Source organism: Semicossyphus pulcher, unplaced genomic scaffold, assembly GCF_022749685.1.
Source record: "Semicossyphus pulcher isolate SPU_LCO1_2020_fin unplaced genomic scaffold, fSemPul1.0.p SCAF_6, whole genome shotgun sequence".
Taxonomy (NCBI): domain Eukaryota; kingdom Metazoa; phylum Chordata; class Actinopteri; order Labriformes; family Labridae; genus Semicossyphus; species Semicossyphus pulcher.
Genome location: NW_027211737.1, coordinates 821,409 through 839,530, shown reverse-complemented (window position 1 = coordinate 839,530; position 18,122 = coordinate 821,409). Strand labels below are relative to the sequence as shown.

Below are 18,122 nucleotides of genomic sequence, written 5' to 3'. Positions count from 1 at the left end.
TCAGATACCATTAGAAATGCCTCCAGTACGACAAAGTCGCAGTATGGGGTAACAGAGAGTACACCAGTTAATTTCCCGGTGTGATACCATAATTTAAAAGCCCCTCATATATGAATTTAGTTCTTGTTCTCCGAAACAGAAGCCTTCATTCAAACTGCTGTTTTAATGCAGTAAAAACATCTGATTTCAGGTAAAAGATCATGTGACCAGAGCAAACAATGACACATTAGTCAAAGCTGGTAAAAACACAAAATAAAACAGGTTCATGTTCTCCAACATTCCCCTTCAGACACAGCACCACATTTAACTACATTAAGCATCAACACTGATTCAACATCCAGGTACAAGTGATGAAAAATTCCCTTTAATTTGCAGAACAACACAAGAACAATGTGAGTCTTTGGCCTTTCTCTGATGGAGGCTGTACGAGGATGTCATATTACGTGGCTTTTGTTTTTAGGATGGAATTTCCTGAATAATTCCCATAATGCTTTTAGACAAAGGCACATTGCCTGCTGGTGTGGGAGTAAAAGTTACAGACTGATGATGATAAAAAACGTTTAGTCCCATCGAACCGACACGTAAGAGTTAAAGTCCAGCAGTGAACAGTTTTAACATTAAATGCACCTTTTAAATAAACGTTAAAGAGTTTTCACTTCTTCAGTGTTACTGCTGCATTATCAATGCAGAGTTTAAATGTTGCGTGTGATTGGTTGGTCATATGTTCGCTTTAGAAATGTTTTACATTCATGTCAGATGAATGTTGGACACTAACAGTTTAACAAAGTGAAAATCCTCAGGTTTGCCTTATCGCCATACCTCTGCTCTTCATCTCTTCACGTTATAAATACTGTGTCCTCCCTCTACTGTTACGCTCCTCTCGCTCCTTCAGGATCATGTTTGTACATGTTGCCGTTTCTCCATCAGCTTCTCCTCCAAACACTTGATGAGGATAGGGTCGACTTTGGCGTCGAACTTGTTTGCAAACCAGTGTCCGAAGTTGAGCAGCCAGCGGAGCTCAGCAGCTCCGTAGATACAAACACTCCTCATGTGTGTCCCGGTGCATGCTGGGTAAAGATTTCCCTCCAAATAGTTCCACTTGACGAGTCGCGTTTTACTCCTCAGGTCCGTGATGTCGGCCTCTGACCTGGGGACGTGTCCGGGCACCCCGGGTACCCTGACCAGGGTGGCCCAGAAGTGTTCATCAGGTGAGTATGTGTCAGCTGACCAGGACAGGAAGTCCTTCACCACTGCGCTGCTGCTTATGTAATCCACAAACTCCCTGGACAAGACGAAGTATGCGCTCCCAATGAATACCTGGATCCCGTGGGGCGGAGCTTGTTTGGCGGCTGTGGTTCTGACGGGAATGCGTCGGTACTCGTATGGAACGTTTCTCAGCTCGTGTTTGAAGCTGAAGCGCTGCTTCTTCAGCTCGCTGGGTCGACTCGACTCCAACATGTTGCTGCCGTTCAGCTGCTTCAGCTCCATCACCAGCTCATAGTTTGACTTCAGAGGGAAGTCCTGACCACACAGGTTGATGACATACTTCCACTTGACCTCTAACCTCAGCAGGTCAGAGAGACAGTTGAGGTCGGCGTTGAGCCTGCTGATGTGGGCGTATTCCACAGATTCCAGTTTGGAGGCGATGAATACGTTCGACGTGCACCGAGCGAGGTTTTTAACTGCCCTAACAAACGCTGGAGACGACTTCTGGTCGTAGTGGATGCAGTAGATGTTGTGAGGGGCGTAGATGGCGTGAAGGATACGCTCCACCATGGGGGCGTTCTTATGAACCACCAGAGAGTAAGCCAACGGGAAGCTCCGCTCTGCTTCCGACACTGGCACGTCATCATAACCCCTCGCTCTGATGAACGTCTGACAGTCTGCAGTCAGACTCACAGTGCTCTCATCGTCCAACTCAACGATGGCTTTCCGTTTTATCTGCAGAACCTTCCCGATCTCCACAGGGTCCAGCTCGTAGACGGCCGTGCAGTTGATGTCATACCTGTGGTCGTGGTTCCTGGAGAAGCTGCCGGTGATTCCATACGGCTCGATGAACACACTGTCCCTCACGGTGACTTTAATGTAGACCAGTTTGAGCAGACAGACGGCCAGCAGGGACAGAGACAACAGGAAGCACCTGTGTCTCAATCTATGTATGTGGTGGCCACATCTTATTTTCATTCTGGGAACAAAGGGATAAAAGAGCAGAGCGTGGAGGCTTAATAATGTACTGTGGATAGATATACATCACTATTATACGACATTAATACTCTTTAATTTGTTAAGGTGCATAAAACTCTAGGAAGAGTCTAACACATGTAACTGAAGAAAGCTCCAGTTAATCATTAAAATCAGACCGTGCAACCTTTTCACTATTGCACAACTTGACGTTTGAAACGTTTGTTTTCTGATAGTTCTGTTCAGAACCTGGTGAAACAAAAAAAGGAAAGTGATTACCTTGCTCTCTAAAGTTGTCATGGGCCGCTGTCCTGCCATGCACACGTCTCCCACAGTCACACATAAGAACCTTTAACGTGATGAGAAACATTTCCTCAGTTTGTGTGCAAAAATAAAACGGAAGAGACAAAAAGAAACGAAACCAAAAAAAAGCTAAATTAAATGTATCTAACAAATTAAAGACAATGAGGAAACCGTCTGCTGAGTGTATGAGGAGCGGAGGGGAGATTGAACTATAGCCTACTTGAGTACAATTTTACTTCATATTGTATGTAAGTGTTTTAATTTTGTGCAACTGTACCCGTACTCCACTACATTATGAGGTTTATGGGCTTTATTTGGGTTATATTTATCTGATAGCAGCAGTAACTTGTAACTTTGCACATTAATATTATGAATATAAAATCAACTAATAAATATTAAGACATTATTATAGGTTAAGCTAATTATGAGTATATAAAGTAAATAAAATAAGCAAGCAGCATTAAAGTGATGAACACATGAATGACCACTGATTCCAAAGCAGGAATGTAAAAAACATCACTGTGAGAAGTGTTTTTATGCATAATGAATACTTTTCTGTCGAACTTTGTGATGCAAATCCTTTTATACCACTACTTAAATACGACTTTAAATAGAAACAAACTTTTACAGCCGCGGTATTTTAACACTGATGTATTCCTACTTTATGAATGCTCCTCTGTATTCCGCAGCAGTCCCACTTCAGCGTCTGTAAAATCTCCTTTACTCTGTAAGGAATCACATGATGCGGCACAGTGCGGAGCAGTCCGAAACACTCTCTATGTATCACTCACTAATGACAGCCTGTTTCTGAGCCAACACAGAGGAAAGTAAAGCAGCAGAAAACTTACCACATGTGTGAGAAGAGTCCGCTGTTACAGAGCAGAGCGCTCCGAGTCCGGGCTGCTGCTGATCGGGGGTCCGCCGCGCACTGAGGGGAGTGTCAGGGGGCAGAGTCCCGCCTCAGTCCGCCCCCTGCCCGGTCACATCCAGCATCACATCACCGCCACACGATACATTCACCACCCGGACACTAATGATTAACCTCCTCTGCACAACACGAGAAATACAGGACGAGGACAGAGCACTCACAGGTTTAATATCTATTCAGTGGGTACACTTTATAATAATAATGTACAGATAATACCGTTAAATGATGATGATTTCACGCATAAATAATCCAGGATGTATCATGATCTACTGCTACACAATGGCGTTATGGGATTAGAGTGAACCACGTCAGTCATTCACACTTAATTAATAGATTAAATTATTTAATAGATTTAAACTTTATTTGAGAGACGTGTGTTTGCTTAAACTCTCAAAGTTTAATGTTACTGAAATACAGCTGACTTTATACAAACAAAGCAAATAGTTTCCTCAGGGGTGGAAAAAATGAGCCAGCGTCTGTCTCCAGCAGTGAGTCAGTCCCCATAGAGCCCCATGTTAAACTTTACAGCAGAAATAAACATGTTTACAGCCTGGTACAAAAAACAGTTTGGGTCTCTATAGCTCATTTCTCTCTTCATGACAACTGTACGGGGAGAATCTTTATACAACTCACCTGTTTACATTATATTAAGGCTTAAAGTGGAGCGTCATTAGGGGCGAGGCCTCTTTGAGTGACAGCTGGGAGCTGCTAGCTGTCTGCTAGGTGTCCCCTCAGCGAATTCAGTCACTCAACGTAACCTCTGGGCCGTGTTGGTGCTGTTGGAGCCTTTTGGAGATTTGTTCATGTAAATATCAGACAGATAGTCTGTGTTCAAAAAACAAGATGGTGACGTCCAAAATGTCAAACTGGAGTGTTCACATATGGGTGACGTCATGGCTAGGTCCACTACTTATGTACAGTCTATGGTACCAATACATGTAAGAAATAACTGACACTGCAAATATTTTTATATACTGTGATATTTATCTTTCTTGTGTGTGTGTGTAATGCTGGTCAGTGAAAAATACACACATTTAACATGCAGATACAACAAATACCAAAACAATGCTCAGATCCACTTAAAATGAGCGGTATAGTTTTTCCATGTATAATCAAACTAAACCTGCCATCACATTGACAAACATAAGAACTTTTTAACCTGATATAAACAATTAAAACAAGAAATCTGAACTATAAAATCACAGCAACAAACCTGTGATACGGGATAAAAACAAACAGTATGTACGTTTGAAACCACACTGAGTACAGTAAATTGATCATAAATGAGTTAGAATCTTAAACATGAACAGAATGAGGAGACAGGTAATATTAAAGTTCATTCCACTCAGAGTCTGATCCGTCGTCCTTCAACAGTTTCTCCCAGTAAAAGTCCATCACAGCGTTCGGCAGCAGCTCCTCATTGTCCACCAGACGGATGATTCTGATTCTCATCAGGCGCTTCAGGCTGGCTTCCTCTGCACAAACAGAACACACATTTTAAACTATGATCTATATTTGTAATATAAATGTACAGTTTATTTTGAAGAGGCTGGTGTCTCAGTGCTCAGAGAAGCTCCAGGTGGGACATGTGTGAGCCAGGTGATTAATTATTGACACAGAAGGAGCCACGCTTCAGCGCCTGCCCGCTCTCTGTCTGAGCTGCTGAGAGAAATGTCAGAGGCAGGATGTATGTGGAGCTGAGCGGTAGGAGATGCCAGCAGACAGGAAGTACAGACCTGAGGTCAGATCCTCCACGGAAGAAGAGTCCATGCAGCGTTGAACAGTTTCCTCAGGATGAGTGTGTGTTTCAGTCTCCAGGTTCAGAGTGTAAGAAGACAGAGGTTTGTCTCTGAACGTCACCTGAAGAACAGAGGAGGCTTCAGAGACGTCTTTAAACACCGTTCACATGTGTGTTTATACATCATGTATTATTAATGGGAGTATCAGTTTATGCTGAAGGACATGTGAGACCTCACGTTAGATCAGATATCTGCCAGCAGCTCCGTGGGACCATTAGACAGCCTTCTGTTGTACTGTTTTAATTTTCTCAAAGCGGTGGAAGATACAGAGGAAGAGGAGGAGTGTGCTGGTGCACAGCTCCACAGTGAACACTCAATAATTTACAGCCTAATGCTGCATCCTGTCACAGGACTGCCACTGACAGCAGGAAACAGCAGAGACCTGAACCCTGTTCCACACGACAGAGGAGGAAGGAAAAGAGTCTGTGGTCCTCAGAGGATTATCACTGAAGTTAATGACTGATAAAAACACTTCCTTTTAAACTTAAAAGAACAAAAACGTGCAGTTTTTGATGATATTACATTACTACTGTTTTTATATGGTACTGCCTGCCGCTTCAAACCCCTCAACAAAAAATGTATGTTGGACAGCATGTCAGCAACCTGTGTGTGAGCTTTATCAATAACTCCACTTTACTAGTAACACTTATAATGTCGTCCTGCTGCTACCTGAGGAATATTATATGGATATGATCGATGATGAGTTTAAAAGATACCCGTCCTTCTGTTATGCTTTTATTTCCTCATGATTAGGCAGAAAATAGCTGAAATAGTCATGTCTTGCTCTGAAATAGAGTTTTGTACAAACTGACGCGACCTGGTCATTAGCATTAGTTTAAGAACTGCACAGCGTCTTTGTTGCTTAATGGTTACAGGAGACTTCTGGTAGGTTTAAACATTTGCTATTTGCCCTTTTTACATGTTTTGGGACCCAAGTGACTCTTGGGTACAATTAGTTTTGGAATTGCTCCAGTCGGCAGCCGTGAAACAGGCCTAAATGGCTGCAAGGTAATCCTTCAGGCAAAAGCTTGTTCAAAGGTCGTCCACTAAAAGTTCTTGTTGTTTCCACTGACAGGCTCAGATTGTTATTCTTAGTGTCTGAGAACATAACAGAAAGGATCCCTACAGAGATAGAAATTTTCACCACCAGCTACTCCGCTGCCTCCTCCTCCCCTTCCTTGCAGCCCCCAATCCACAGGTAAGGGTCCTTCTCAACCCCCCTCCTCTGGTTCCCAGTCTAACAGCCCTCTCATATACCCCTTTCCCACCTAAATTTAGCGTGTTGACGCAGGTTTTTCAGACCCAGGAAAACCCACTTATAGATGCCGACTGTCTCCGTTCCCATTGCCAGTGGAGGATATTGCTTTCAGTCTCTTTTCTGCTGCGTCACCGTCTGACGTCACAGGTCTTTATTGTATCTATTACTCATTCAGTCTGTTTATTAGACTCGGAGCCGACAGATTTGGAATGATGTTCGTGCGCTGCTTGGACGGAGACAGGCGGAATTTGTAGCTGAGATTACAAGGAGTCCCAGAAGTTACGTCGGAAAGGGGTTTGCGTTCCCATCAATGCCGATCGGAGCCTAGGCGATAATTACCAGGGTCTACTGCAGAGTATTTGACCCGGGTCTGAATGCCGATTGTAACCTTTCCCACTAAGTAAAAAAGCCGGGTGTTAGCGGATATTATTATATACGACTCCACCCATCTCCCTCCTGTCACCTCTACAGTGTGCTTCACAGCTGATCATGTTAGAAGACAGCTGACAAGACTCCACTCAGGCAAGGCCTTGATGGTGTCAGCCCCAGGGTGCTCAAAGCCTGTGCCCCAAGCATTGTGGAGTGCTTCACCGAGTCTTCAACATGAGCCTGAGTCTTCAAAGGGTCGAAGTGCTGTGGAAGACATCCTGCCTCGTTCCTGTGTCAAAGATGCCGCGTCACAGTGGCTCCATGGACTACAGACCTGTGTCACTGACGTCCCACATCATGAAGACCCTGGAGAGACTTGTCCTGGAGCAGCTCTGGCCCAGGGTCAGGCCCCACTTAGATCCCCTTCAGTTCGCCTACCAGAACCGACTTGGAGTTGAGGATGCCATCACTTTCCTGCTCATCCTTCTACACTCACCTGGACAAGCCAGTGAGCAGTGTGAGGGTCATGTTCTTTGGCTCAGAGACCTGCCATCTTCAGAAGTTTTCTGATGACTCTGTTGTAGTTGGATGTATCAACACAGTTAGGAGGCTGAATACAGGATTGTTGTGTGAAACTTTGTCACATGGTGTGAGCAGAACCATCTCCAGCTTAACGTGGCAAAGACAAAAGAACTGATCGTGGATCTGAGGAGGGCAAAGGCACCGGCGACCCCTGTTTCCATCCAGGGGGTCAGTGTGGACATTGTTGAGGACTCGGGGGTTTACTTTACTTTCTTAACAAACTGGAATGGGCCAAGAACACAGAAGCCTGAGCCGTCTCTAACATCTGCAGGACGATGCTGAAGATGTTCTATGAGTCTGTGGTGGCTATTGCTATCCTGTTTGCTGGTGTGTGCTGGGGCAGCAGGCGGAGGGTAGCTGACGCCAACAGACTGAACAAACTGATCCACAAGGCCAGTGACGTTGTGGGGGTGGAGCTGGACTCTCTGACGGTGGTGTCAGAGAGGAGGATGCTGTCCAAGTTACATGTGATCTTGGACAATTTTTCCCACCCACTCCATGATGTGCTGGTTAAGCACATGAGCACATTCAGTCAAAGACTCATTCCCCATGATGCACCACAGAACGCCACAGGAAGTCATTCCTGCCTGTGGCCATCAGACTCTACGACTCTTCCCTCTGACTGTCTGACACACAGGCACGTATTCTCAACTGTGCACTGAACTGAACATTAACTGGAAAAGAACTTAATCTGACTGAGCAATAATCTGACACTGTGCAATAATCTGACATACTGCATTTATACTGTTGATTTAACAATGACGTCCTATTGTAACTATTTCACTGTATTGACTCTTAATCTGGCGATTATATTTAATTCTGACATTCATATTTAAATCACCATAGAGCCCATTTCTCGGCACTTTTATATTTTATCTTTATTTCTTATTATTGCATATATACTGCACATACTTGACATATTTCTTACGTATTTATATTTCCTATATTTCTTAACGCTTCTCTCTGTGTCAGAGCAACTGTAACGCCTGAATTCCCTCCCGGAGATAAATAAAGTATTTCTGATTGTTAAAGGGGAAGATGTTTTTTTTAACCAGAAACGTTACATCGCTCCACTGAAATACAGGAAATACCTTTTAAGATGAATGCTGGAAGTAAAATTACAATCCCACTGGTTTCAGGCTATTCTTGCATCTCTCCCTGTTTCCTCCCTTTCAGTCAAGTTAAAATACTTTGAGTATTGTTGTGGGCGTTTTTTTCAGCTTCTGGTTATGAAACATGAAATACAATCCAGGATGAGGTTGGAGGCTGAACAGAGGCCAGTTTATGAAACTATGAGACTAAATTTTACTGAGGAAATTTCCCAATCATCGTGTTTTCCTTCTGCACAGGTTGAACTTATTTCTGCTGCAGTGGTCTCTGAACAGGCCTCTTAATAATAATAATAATAATAAGTTTAATTTCTATAGCGCCTTTCATGGGACCCAAGGTCACTTTACAAAGAGGAACACAGAAACACTCACAAACAGACTAGACACAGTAAATTAAATGACTGGAGTTAAAGGCTGTAGGCTGTGTTGAATAGATGGGTTTTGAGGAGTTTTTTGAAAGAGGCCAGTGTGGGAGCATTGCGGAGGTCGGGAGGGAGAGCTAACTCATGTCCGTTTATGTGAGTTACAGTGAAAACTGTAAAGACCCTTTTTTCCTGTTTCTGCAGCCCATTCCCAGTGTTGTGGTCAGATTAAGGCAGTGTGGAGTCTGACCTTGTCCCAGGCGTATGCTGAGTTGATGGGGATGTTGTTTCCGAGCACAGACTCCAGCCAGCGTTCTGGAGTCGGGTGAACTCTGCCTTTAAGGTCCTTTAAAGAGCCATCGGGCAAGACGTGAGCCCGACACCAGTGACCCTGCAGAGACAACACAAACACTATGTTTTATTAAATCGTGAGTCTTTGAAAGACAGCAGAACGGAATAGACAAAGCCTGTGTTGGCAGAAGTCCTGATCTGCAGATCTCAGAGCTTTTAATTCACGCTTTCATTTTCTCCTGTCTAGATTATTGTCCCGTAAACATGTCTCGGTCACTCCTCTTTAAATTGTTTACAGTGACTTCAATATTCTTTTTAAAAGGCTTTGAAAAAACTCATCTGTATACACAAGCTTTCTTTAAACTCTCCATCCTTGTCTTTTGTTTTGGTTTTGTCTGTTTCTAATCAAGCTTGGTTAATGTGATTTATTATTTTTTTGGTTTGTTTTATTCTTGTGTTTGTGAAGTAGTTTGTAATCAAGTGTTTTAAAGTACTATATATATAAAGCTTTATTTCTTTCTTACTTACTGAAGTGCATTGGCCTTCAGAGCCCCTAATGATACGTAAGAATGGCAGCCAGTAACTTTTCAACTTCCTCCTAACATACAGGAAGCAAGCGAACTATCGCTGAAAGATTGGAAAAAAGTTGTCCAGATAAACTTCCAGTGATCCGGAAGGATGGAAAAAAGGACTGGAAAACAATAAAACCAGCGACACTTAACTTCTGTTTGTGGAGAAGTTCAGACAACGTTGTCGAGCACAACTAAAACAGAAAGTTCTTTGTAGTTAAAAATGTTCAGTATGTAACAACAGGTGGAAAAGTTGCCATACAGGATTCCCACAGAGGGTGGTGTCTGATGGTGCACTACTCTTTATCTGTGCGGACACTAACGGCCCTCTTGGCCACACAAGAAGCTCCAGGTGTGTCTGTGCCTGCAAAGGAATCATTAACTGAGAGAAAGGGTTGTTTCTGTATCCATGGTAAGACAATGAATGGTGCGTTGATTTTGTTTGTTTTAGGTTTTAGGTTGATGTATTTCAACTCTGCAGAAAACAACCTGTTACACCTGTTAGGATGAATGTGGTTTTATGAGAAGTCTGACCTTCATGAAGAGCTGCAGAGGACCTCCAGGCTGCAGGACTCCCCTCTGGATGAGCTCAAAGAGATGTCTGCTGCTGTCTCCAGCTCTCATCTGTATCAGTGCATTTTTCCTTTTCACCTCAAAGTTGATGTGTCGTAACGTATTTCCTGTTTGTTTTGCGTTGCTCTGACAGCTGCTGAATTTCTTATTCAGCCCAACAGTGTGTTTAGGGGCTTTCTTCCACGTGGTGTGTGACAGAGCAGGAGGTCTGCAGGCTCTGTGAGGAGCAGATCTTAACCCACGGGCCTGTGAGACCGCTCTGTGGCTCTGAGCATCTTTATCACAGCCGTGTGCGTCTCGAGCTTTAGACGAGGCCGATGTAGAAACTGGAGGTGAGACTTGATCTGGCTGCTGTCGCTCGTCTGTACTGTGTTGATGGTTTGGAGGCTGAGTGGAGAGTTTGGCCTTCATTGTCACATAAACCTTCACCAGATGCATCTGCTTCTGAAGGATCTTAACCAAAATCCTCTGACGTAAAGCGAGGGAGACGAGCCGACTTTTCAACACGCACTGCCAGAGAGAGTGGGACACACTCCTGCAGAGAATCAAATGCTGCTGTTATTTAGATAAGTAGTCTGCTGGCACAAAACTGTCATAACAGCAATTTAGAGGCTTTATCGTAATTGAATTTCTACTTCTACTACACAGATGACAGTGAAGAGAGAGAGAGAGCGAGGGTGAAACAGTTCAGTTCAGTTCAGACATTTATTGTCCCAACAGAGGAGGATAAAGACACTCTGAAAACTATAGAAAAAGAATAAAACAAACTCAAACCAGAGAAGCAGAGATCTATAAAGGAACAGTTAAACTGAATTATCTAAACCTATTTCTGGAAGTAAAATTGGGTGTGAATGCAACAGAAACATTTTAATATGTGTGTGTTCTGGACTGGTATTTACAGCAGGTGAGATGTGAATCAGGAAGTAACTTTGCAACATAAAGCTTTGCATTACTTCCACCTGAGCACTTTAAATCATGCAGGTAAACAAGCGGTTAAACTGACGGTTTAAACCTGCCTGACCACCTGCTTCCTCTAACTGTCAATAACATGTCACCTGACACGCACACCTGACGTCCGGCATGTGCTCAGATTATAAGCAAGTACTCTTTTTAGTGACATTTTATCACAATAAATGTAAAATATTTGCAAAATTAATGTTTAAAAAGTTCAGTAATCTGCCTTACTGCAGCATGTTGTACATACTTTTACTCAGAAAACTTGCGAACAAAAGGAGGATAAATAATAAATAAATAAACATTTTGTAAAATATTTCTTCTTGTCTGAAGGTAAGTAAAACATGCAGGTTAAGTGGGAACATATTTTGTGTGGATGATTTTTGTGATAATCCTGTCACAGTTTCAGTCTGCAGTCAGGTTTTACGGGGAGGCCTTGAAACACTGTGTGTTGAGGCTTTGACTCATTTCAATCATTAATATGATCCATACCATATATTTATGTCACATTCTTGCTGAGTGGGTTTAAATAAAGGTCCAGGTTTGGTTTGCAGAAGGGTGAATAAATGAGTGAATGCATGATTATAGTGTTAAGCTATAAACCAAATAAAGACATTAATAGTTTGATGCGTCAAACTCGAATAATGTGGAGCCAAAGTGTTGAAAAAACACACCTTTTTTAATGACTGCATGTAATATGTAATAATCTGTGACGCCCCGCTGTTCTTTAACAAAACATGTGTCCTGAAGTTTGTTTTCATTTTTTTTCTTAAAGTCGATCTGAAACATTTCGAGAGTATCTAGCTTCCGTATCGTGACGTATTTCCGAGTGAAACAGGACGTGCAGGCGGGACATATCATTAGAGGGATTTGATTTGATCGTTGAGAAGTGGGCGTAGACAGACGTTCTCCACAGCGCAGTAGCTAGCTAACTGACCAAGCGTTCTTGGTGCTCTGTGGCTAAATGTTGCAGATTGATTGGTTGAAATTGTTTGGTGCTAACTTACGTAAGCAAGCGTGAAATTCAGTTTTACCAGAAGAAAAAATGATCAGATTTTGATATAAGAATACGAAGAAATGGATTTTCTGTAATTTTTTTGGCCTATATTGTCAAATAGATGCACAATATTACCGGGGATGTGATCTAAAAGGATTAAAATGACATTTTTCATTTCACCTCGTCTTTAAAGCAAACTCTCGAGAAATTGGATTCAGTTTGGGGAATAAATATGTGAAGTTTACCTGATCAGCGCTCTAAAAATACTGTGTATTATTAATATATATTAATATCATCAGTAGCAGTTAAGACTAACTACAATCCATACATGCACTTTCACATGAGAGAAAATATTCAGGATAATATAACTTTATAACAAACTTCATTCACTGTTTTCAAGACGTGGATGAATGCAAATAAATAATCGAGTAAAGAGTATATTTTTATTTCATATTATTTACAACAGTATAATGTTACAGCTATTTGTGCTCCCTGTTCTGTTTTTCCCTTTTCCCTTCTGTTCTCAACTCTGCAGGTGAACCTCATTGCTAACGAGGTGCACCGGGCCTTGGATCAGTGGCCTATTTAAGACACCAGCACTGACATCAAGAGAGGCTTCTGGAGTGGGGACTGATATGGTTCTGCCTCTCAGACTGGGATTTTGTGTTTTTGTGTTCTGGTTGCTTTTTAGTTGGCTTCACATAATGATTCGTTTGAATTGTCTTTAATAAATCCCTTGGTTTTGACTTTTAAAAGGTGTTTCATGTAATTTTGTTGGGTCAATTGTGGATAGTTGTTAGCCCCATAAGGCTGCCTTAGGGTGGGACGTAACAATAAATAATAACCGTCACCTTTGTTCTGTGAAAATTTTGTGACGATAAATGTTCGTCAGTGACCTTTTTTCCACGACGAAGACGAGACGAGAAGCTAAAGATAGATCTGTGATTATATAAACTCTGACAACATGTATGTTTTGTTTTCGTTAAAGAGACAGGACTAAATTGTTAGTGGTGGGCTGTCGGACATTTAAAATCCATGATGTTTCCTCCACTGTGAGTCTAATCTGTCTGTACAAGCAATGCATTCTGTAACTGGTTGAGTTGAGCGTACAGATCCCCCTGAATCTGACCCAGCCACACAGGTGATGATGTCCCAAAGCGGCAGCTTGACAACAACATGACCATGAAAAAAACCAACAACAGATGGACACACTTTATTTATTTAACGCAATGCACTGTGTTAACGGGAGAAGGAGACACCCTGTGGCTACAAACTAGATGGAAGAATCGGGAGAGTCGAGGCTAGATTATCCAAGGTAAGCAATCCTGATATTACACAAGTAAAAGCGTAAAGAAAGTGAAATGTTGGTTTACACATTCAAACAATTGGTGCAACCTGTCAGCTTGATACCAGCTTCTGATACCTGTATGAGGCTAACTGAATTTGTTTAAAGAGAGGAAACTGTCTGACTAGCATGATTGTATTGAATAAAACTGGACTAAAATGTTTTGAGTTGTCGTCGAGTAAAACAAGACTATAATAATAAATGGTATACATGACTAAAATGTGACAAAAACTATTTAGCATGTTTGTCTAAAGACTACCTGCCAAAATTAACACTGCTGTGAAACTTTGCCATGTACTGAAAATCATTATAACACATTATGGGCCGGTTTCACAGACAAGGCTTTAATTAAGCCAGGAGTAGGCCTTAAAGTGTACTATTAAAGTAATACCAGGAAATGTAAGTGGCTTTCATGGATGTGGATTAAGTTTAGCTTAGTTAGTCGGTGACTATGGAGTCCTGGAGTAAGGTAACTAAGCCTAAAGGAGAACACCAGGGTTAAGCCTCATTAGGTTAAGTATGAGCACATGCTGTTGGTCTAATGGTGCTCATAAAAACCCGGAATGGAATTGAAAAACACTGTGACTGGTGTGAACCTGGAGATAAAACAACAGCAGAGGCAAAGAGAATTTGTTCAAAATACTTAAGTGAGTCTGAAAAAAGTCTGAAAGAAGTAAAAAAAAACTGTCAAACAATCCAGTAACTGAAAGTAAAAGCCAGACTGCTTTCACTGAGCAAGAGAAGAAGAGTGGTTGGGCTGCAATTTGCAGTAAATTTAACACAAATTAAAATATAACAAGAAAAGTTTAACTTCTTGTGAGATATCTTTATTGTTTTCAGTGTTTTACTTTTCTCATATTTCTATTTTGTGACATACACTTTAGAATGATATCTGCCTTTATAGACTCTGTGGAAGAACCTTAAACTGGTGTAAACAAATAGAGAATGCAGAGGTCGGAAGAGAGCAATTTAATACTGGTGAATTGTACACCACACGATGACCGAACGTAAATTGGTCAGTGTTTTTGGTAAATATATTCCACTGTCTGCGTCAATCTTTATTCTTCTTTCATACTAAGGACCAAATGAGTTTATTGCTTCTAATGGAGTATTTTAATCACCACAAACTATATCTAAAGACGGCCTTGATTTCGTCACTCATTTAATTTTCCGTGCACACTATTTAAATAAAAAAATTAAATAAAAAAAGCCATAATAAATACACTACATATTTAAATGCGTCTCATCTGATTGTGCTTCAATGTAAAAGCATCTCTGTATGCAAGTCCTTGTTGGTCATTGCTGGCCTCAGCCATGGGCACAACTGCTTGATCCTGATTTTCCATTGGAGGATCAGGACAGCAGCGCTGCTTCAGGTAGTTGTGCAGCACTCCGATTACACTTATCCACAAGTACTCGTCTGGCTGGCCTCTGTAGTGCATGTTGGTCTTCATTTAGATATTCCAAATAGTCCATTTTTCTTCACAAACAGGACTAAGCAGAAGTTAAACCTGCCTCTTTGAAGGATTGATTTAAGCTTCAATTTAGTCCTAAAGTAGCTCTAACCTTCCCTCTCGCAATCAGCTTAGTTTAATCCAGAACAGGCTAAGTCTATGACTATTTTAAAATAGGTCTGTGCAAGTCGCTTTAAATTAAGTCAGCTCAAACAGGCATTTTAGTCTGGGACTAGGCACTTTAGTCAATGATGAGAGAAGTTTCTGGACTGACCGTTGTTTTCGGGAGAGATGTTCCTTCTCTAAGCGCTGTTTGTTGAGCACCTCAATCAGCTGAGTCTGGATCTGTGTGAGAGCAGCACGATATCTGCCTGAAAAACAACACAAATCAATTTAATTCACACTTCATATTCAATATATATTAAGAGGAAATATAACATATAAGGAGAGAACTGTACCAATGTCTGGGATAAGTAGCTTGTAGCGCTACATGTTTGGTAATAAATGAATACCCGGGTTTCTCCTCTGCAGCCACAAGCATTTCACTACCTCTACACACCATTTAGGTTAGTAATAAGGTAAGTAATTCTTATGGCATCATTATAAACTACGTGTCCTGTTTGGTTTGGCTGATGAAGACAACACTCTTTCTGTCTCTGTATTCAACAACATATTCAGAACATATAGAGAGGAGCAGCTGGAGACCAGCACTACAACTGCCACAGTAAATGATACAACTTCTCTATTTGATAACAAGCTGACAGAGTTCTGCATAATTTGCATCTTTTTTTTTTACCAATTTCATGTGCTCTTGTCCTGTTGACCTAATAAAGTAGAATTCTCTTTGCATGTACTTCAAACATAAAAATGTATTTGTATATGTAAATATACTGAAGCCAGCAATGATACAGGCAAAGAGGAGGTCGTCGGCCTCAGATCTCACCTGTTTGCAAGTATCTCACACCAAGCACCTCATCTTTGGAATCACCTTCCTACCGAAAGTCCAGAGTCTAGCTCAGTAGACTCCTTTAAAAGTAAACTTAAAACATATCTTTGCATCAGCCTTTAACCTCACGTAGTCTACCCTAAATATATAACCACAGTTCTCAAATACATTGTCTCACTTCTCTACACTATTTTATATCGTGCTAATACTGTCTATTGATGCTTCTATTGCATGTATTTTATGGGTGGTGCTTTTTTGAACATAGTTTTTATAACCCCAATATATTTTTGTGTGTTTTAGTGTTGTTTTCATGATATGTGTTTTTATATGTGTTGTTTTCATATGTGCAGACCTTTGAGGCATGCTTTGTGATATTTGGCTATAATAAACTTGACTCTGACTTTAGCTGCACCTGGAAGCTACTCAGTGTTCTCCTGGATCCATAATCCTTTTACATGTTTATTATCTATCTATGAGGGCAAATATCAATAAGTCATCCTGATGGACCTCACTGTAACTCTACAATGTTGGTCTATTCGGTACATATCACATCTACTGCATATCTCTCCATCCTGTAAGATTTAGTCCCTGTTAAAGACGTGAATCTTATATATTGTAGATCTAAGGACAAAGGCGTCGTGTGGTGTAGATCTGTGGTTCTCAAACCTTTTTCAGTAATATTTTTTTCAGCAAAGTACCCCCTGACCAGTGCCAAATATTTTTGGAATAAAAAAAGAGTATAATGTTGTGTAAACAGAGCTGCCCCATCAGTGTCTGACTGAAAAACACTGGTTTAGGCAGCTGTTGGTTAACTGTCTGCAAAAGGCACAAAGCCTGGTGAGGTTCAACACCACAATAAATCATATTCTATCTGATGCTGGTGATATTTTGAAGGCTTTGTTTTCAGCTGTATTGCTGCTACATTTAAATCATGAATTCTTTTGATTTCTGTCTGTCTTTAAATATCAAATCTGAATCACACAAACGGAAACAAAGTAAGAAACATTGACTTCAACTTGACTGACAGTTTCCTGCAGCTCATAGTTTAATTGAAAATAGGATTATTAAATATAATTTGAGGTTTTTCAGACTTAAGTAATTTTGCATGACTGACATTTTTTAAATTAACAATAAAAAAAAAACTACCCCATGCGGCTCACGAAAGTGCCCTTAGTTTTCTTGTTTTAGAAACACTGCTGTCGGTCATGTAAACTATTATTTTAAGTGTGATATTGGACTATGACTTGACAACACTGACTGTGTGCAGCAGCTCTACCTGCATCATGAGGAGCTGTCAGAGGCCATGTTGATATTTCAGTTTGTTTCCTCTCCATCTCCTTTAAAACCCCCGTCAGGGCCTCTGAGTGACTCAGCTGTAAGAGAGATAATCAGTGAATAGGTTGATAGACAGACAGAGAATAATTATGAGCATCACATCAAAGCTGAGATAAATGGTTATTTTCTAATGCACACTTGGATTAAAGGGACTCAGGGTGTAAAGAGCTCTCACAATATGAGTGTTGGTGTGTTTCCCTCTCGGCTGAATGTCAGCGGGCTCTCTGGCTCCGTCTCTGTCACCTGACTCTCTGGATCGTACGTTTGGACTGAAGCTTTGCTGGCAGGAGAGCTGTGTGTGGCACTGAGCCTCTGAGGATTTACAACCTGAAAGAATCCTGAACTGAGACCTCAGCTGCAGTCAGCCCTCTGAGAAATACAGAGTCTGAAGGTTTTTCAAGCTTGATATACACAAGAGTTTCAACACAATTACCACACAAGTCTTTAGTGCAAGAAGTGAGAGCCAAAAGTAGCAACATAGCAAAAATCAGACACATCTTGTCTCAACACGATGCAGAAAAACTAGTCCATGCATTCGTTACTTCCAGGTTGGATTATTGTAACTCGTTACTATCAGGCTGCCCTAATAAGTCACTAAAAACTCTGCAGCTGGTACAAAATGCTGCAGCACGTGTGCTGACAAGAACTAGGAAGAGAGATCACATCTCTCCTGTATTAGCCTCTCTGCACTGGCTTCCTGTAAAATCTAGAATAGAATTTAAAATCCTTCTTCTTACTTACAAAGCTCTTAATGGTCAGGCACCATC

The 18,122-nt window shown here is 41.4% G+C and overlaps 2 protein-coding genes across 2 annotated transcripts; both read right to left on the bottom strand.

Moving 5' to 3' along the window:
• Positions 1 to 368: 368 nt before the first annotated feature.
• On the bottom strand, positions 369 to 2,184 carry LOC138610761 (beta-1,3-galactosyl-O-glycosyl-glycoprotein beta-1,6-N-acetylglucosaminyltransferase 4-like). The gene has a single exon (XM_069683575.1). It carries the CDS (start codon positions 2,182 to 2,184, stop codon positions 895 to 897), a length of 1,290 nt encoding a protein of 429 aa, XP_069539676.1. The 3' UTR covers positions 369 to 894.
• Positions 2,185 to 4,401: 2,217 nt separating this feature from the next.
• Positions 4,402 to 17,609, bottom strand: LOC138610931 (uncharacterized). Its single transcript, XM_069683815.1, has 7 exons — positions 17,531 to 17,609; positions 17,297 to 17,393; positions 15,349 to 15,445; positions 10,286 to 10,859; positions 9,142 to 9,282; positions 5,149 to 5,272; positions 4,402 to 4,887 (listed from the first exon to the last, which is right to left on the bottom strand). The coding sequence occupies exons 2-7, from the start codon at positions 17,352 to 17,354 to the stop codon at positions 4,742 to 4,744; spliced, it is 1,140 nt and encodes a 379-aa protein (XP_069539916.1). The 5' UTR covers positions 17,355 to 17,393; positions 17,531 to 17,609; the 3' UTR covers positions 4,402 to 4,741.
• Positions 17,610 to 18,122: the final 513 nt, after the last annotated feature.

Bases quoted from the DNA above. Each gene is read 5' to 3' on its own strand.
- LOC138610761 (XM_069683575.1), bottom strand. From the start codon at position 2,184: ATGAAAATAAGATGTGGCCACCACATACATAGATTGAGACACAGGTGC.
- LOC138610931 (XM_069683815.1), bottom strand. From the start codon at position 17,354: ATGGAGAGGAAACAAACTGAAATATCAACATGGCCTCTGACAGCTCCT. The intron at 15,446-17,296 runs GTAGAGCTGCTG...GTTGTTTTTCAG, and splicing joins GACAGCTCCTCATGATGCAG to GCAGATATCGTGCTGCTCTC. The intron at 5,273-9,141 runs GTCAGACTCCAC...TCTGTTCTTCAG, and splicing joins CAGCATACGCCTGGGACAAG to GTGACGTTCAGAGACAAACC.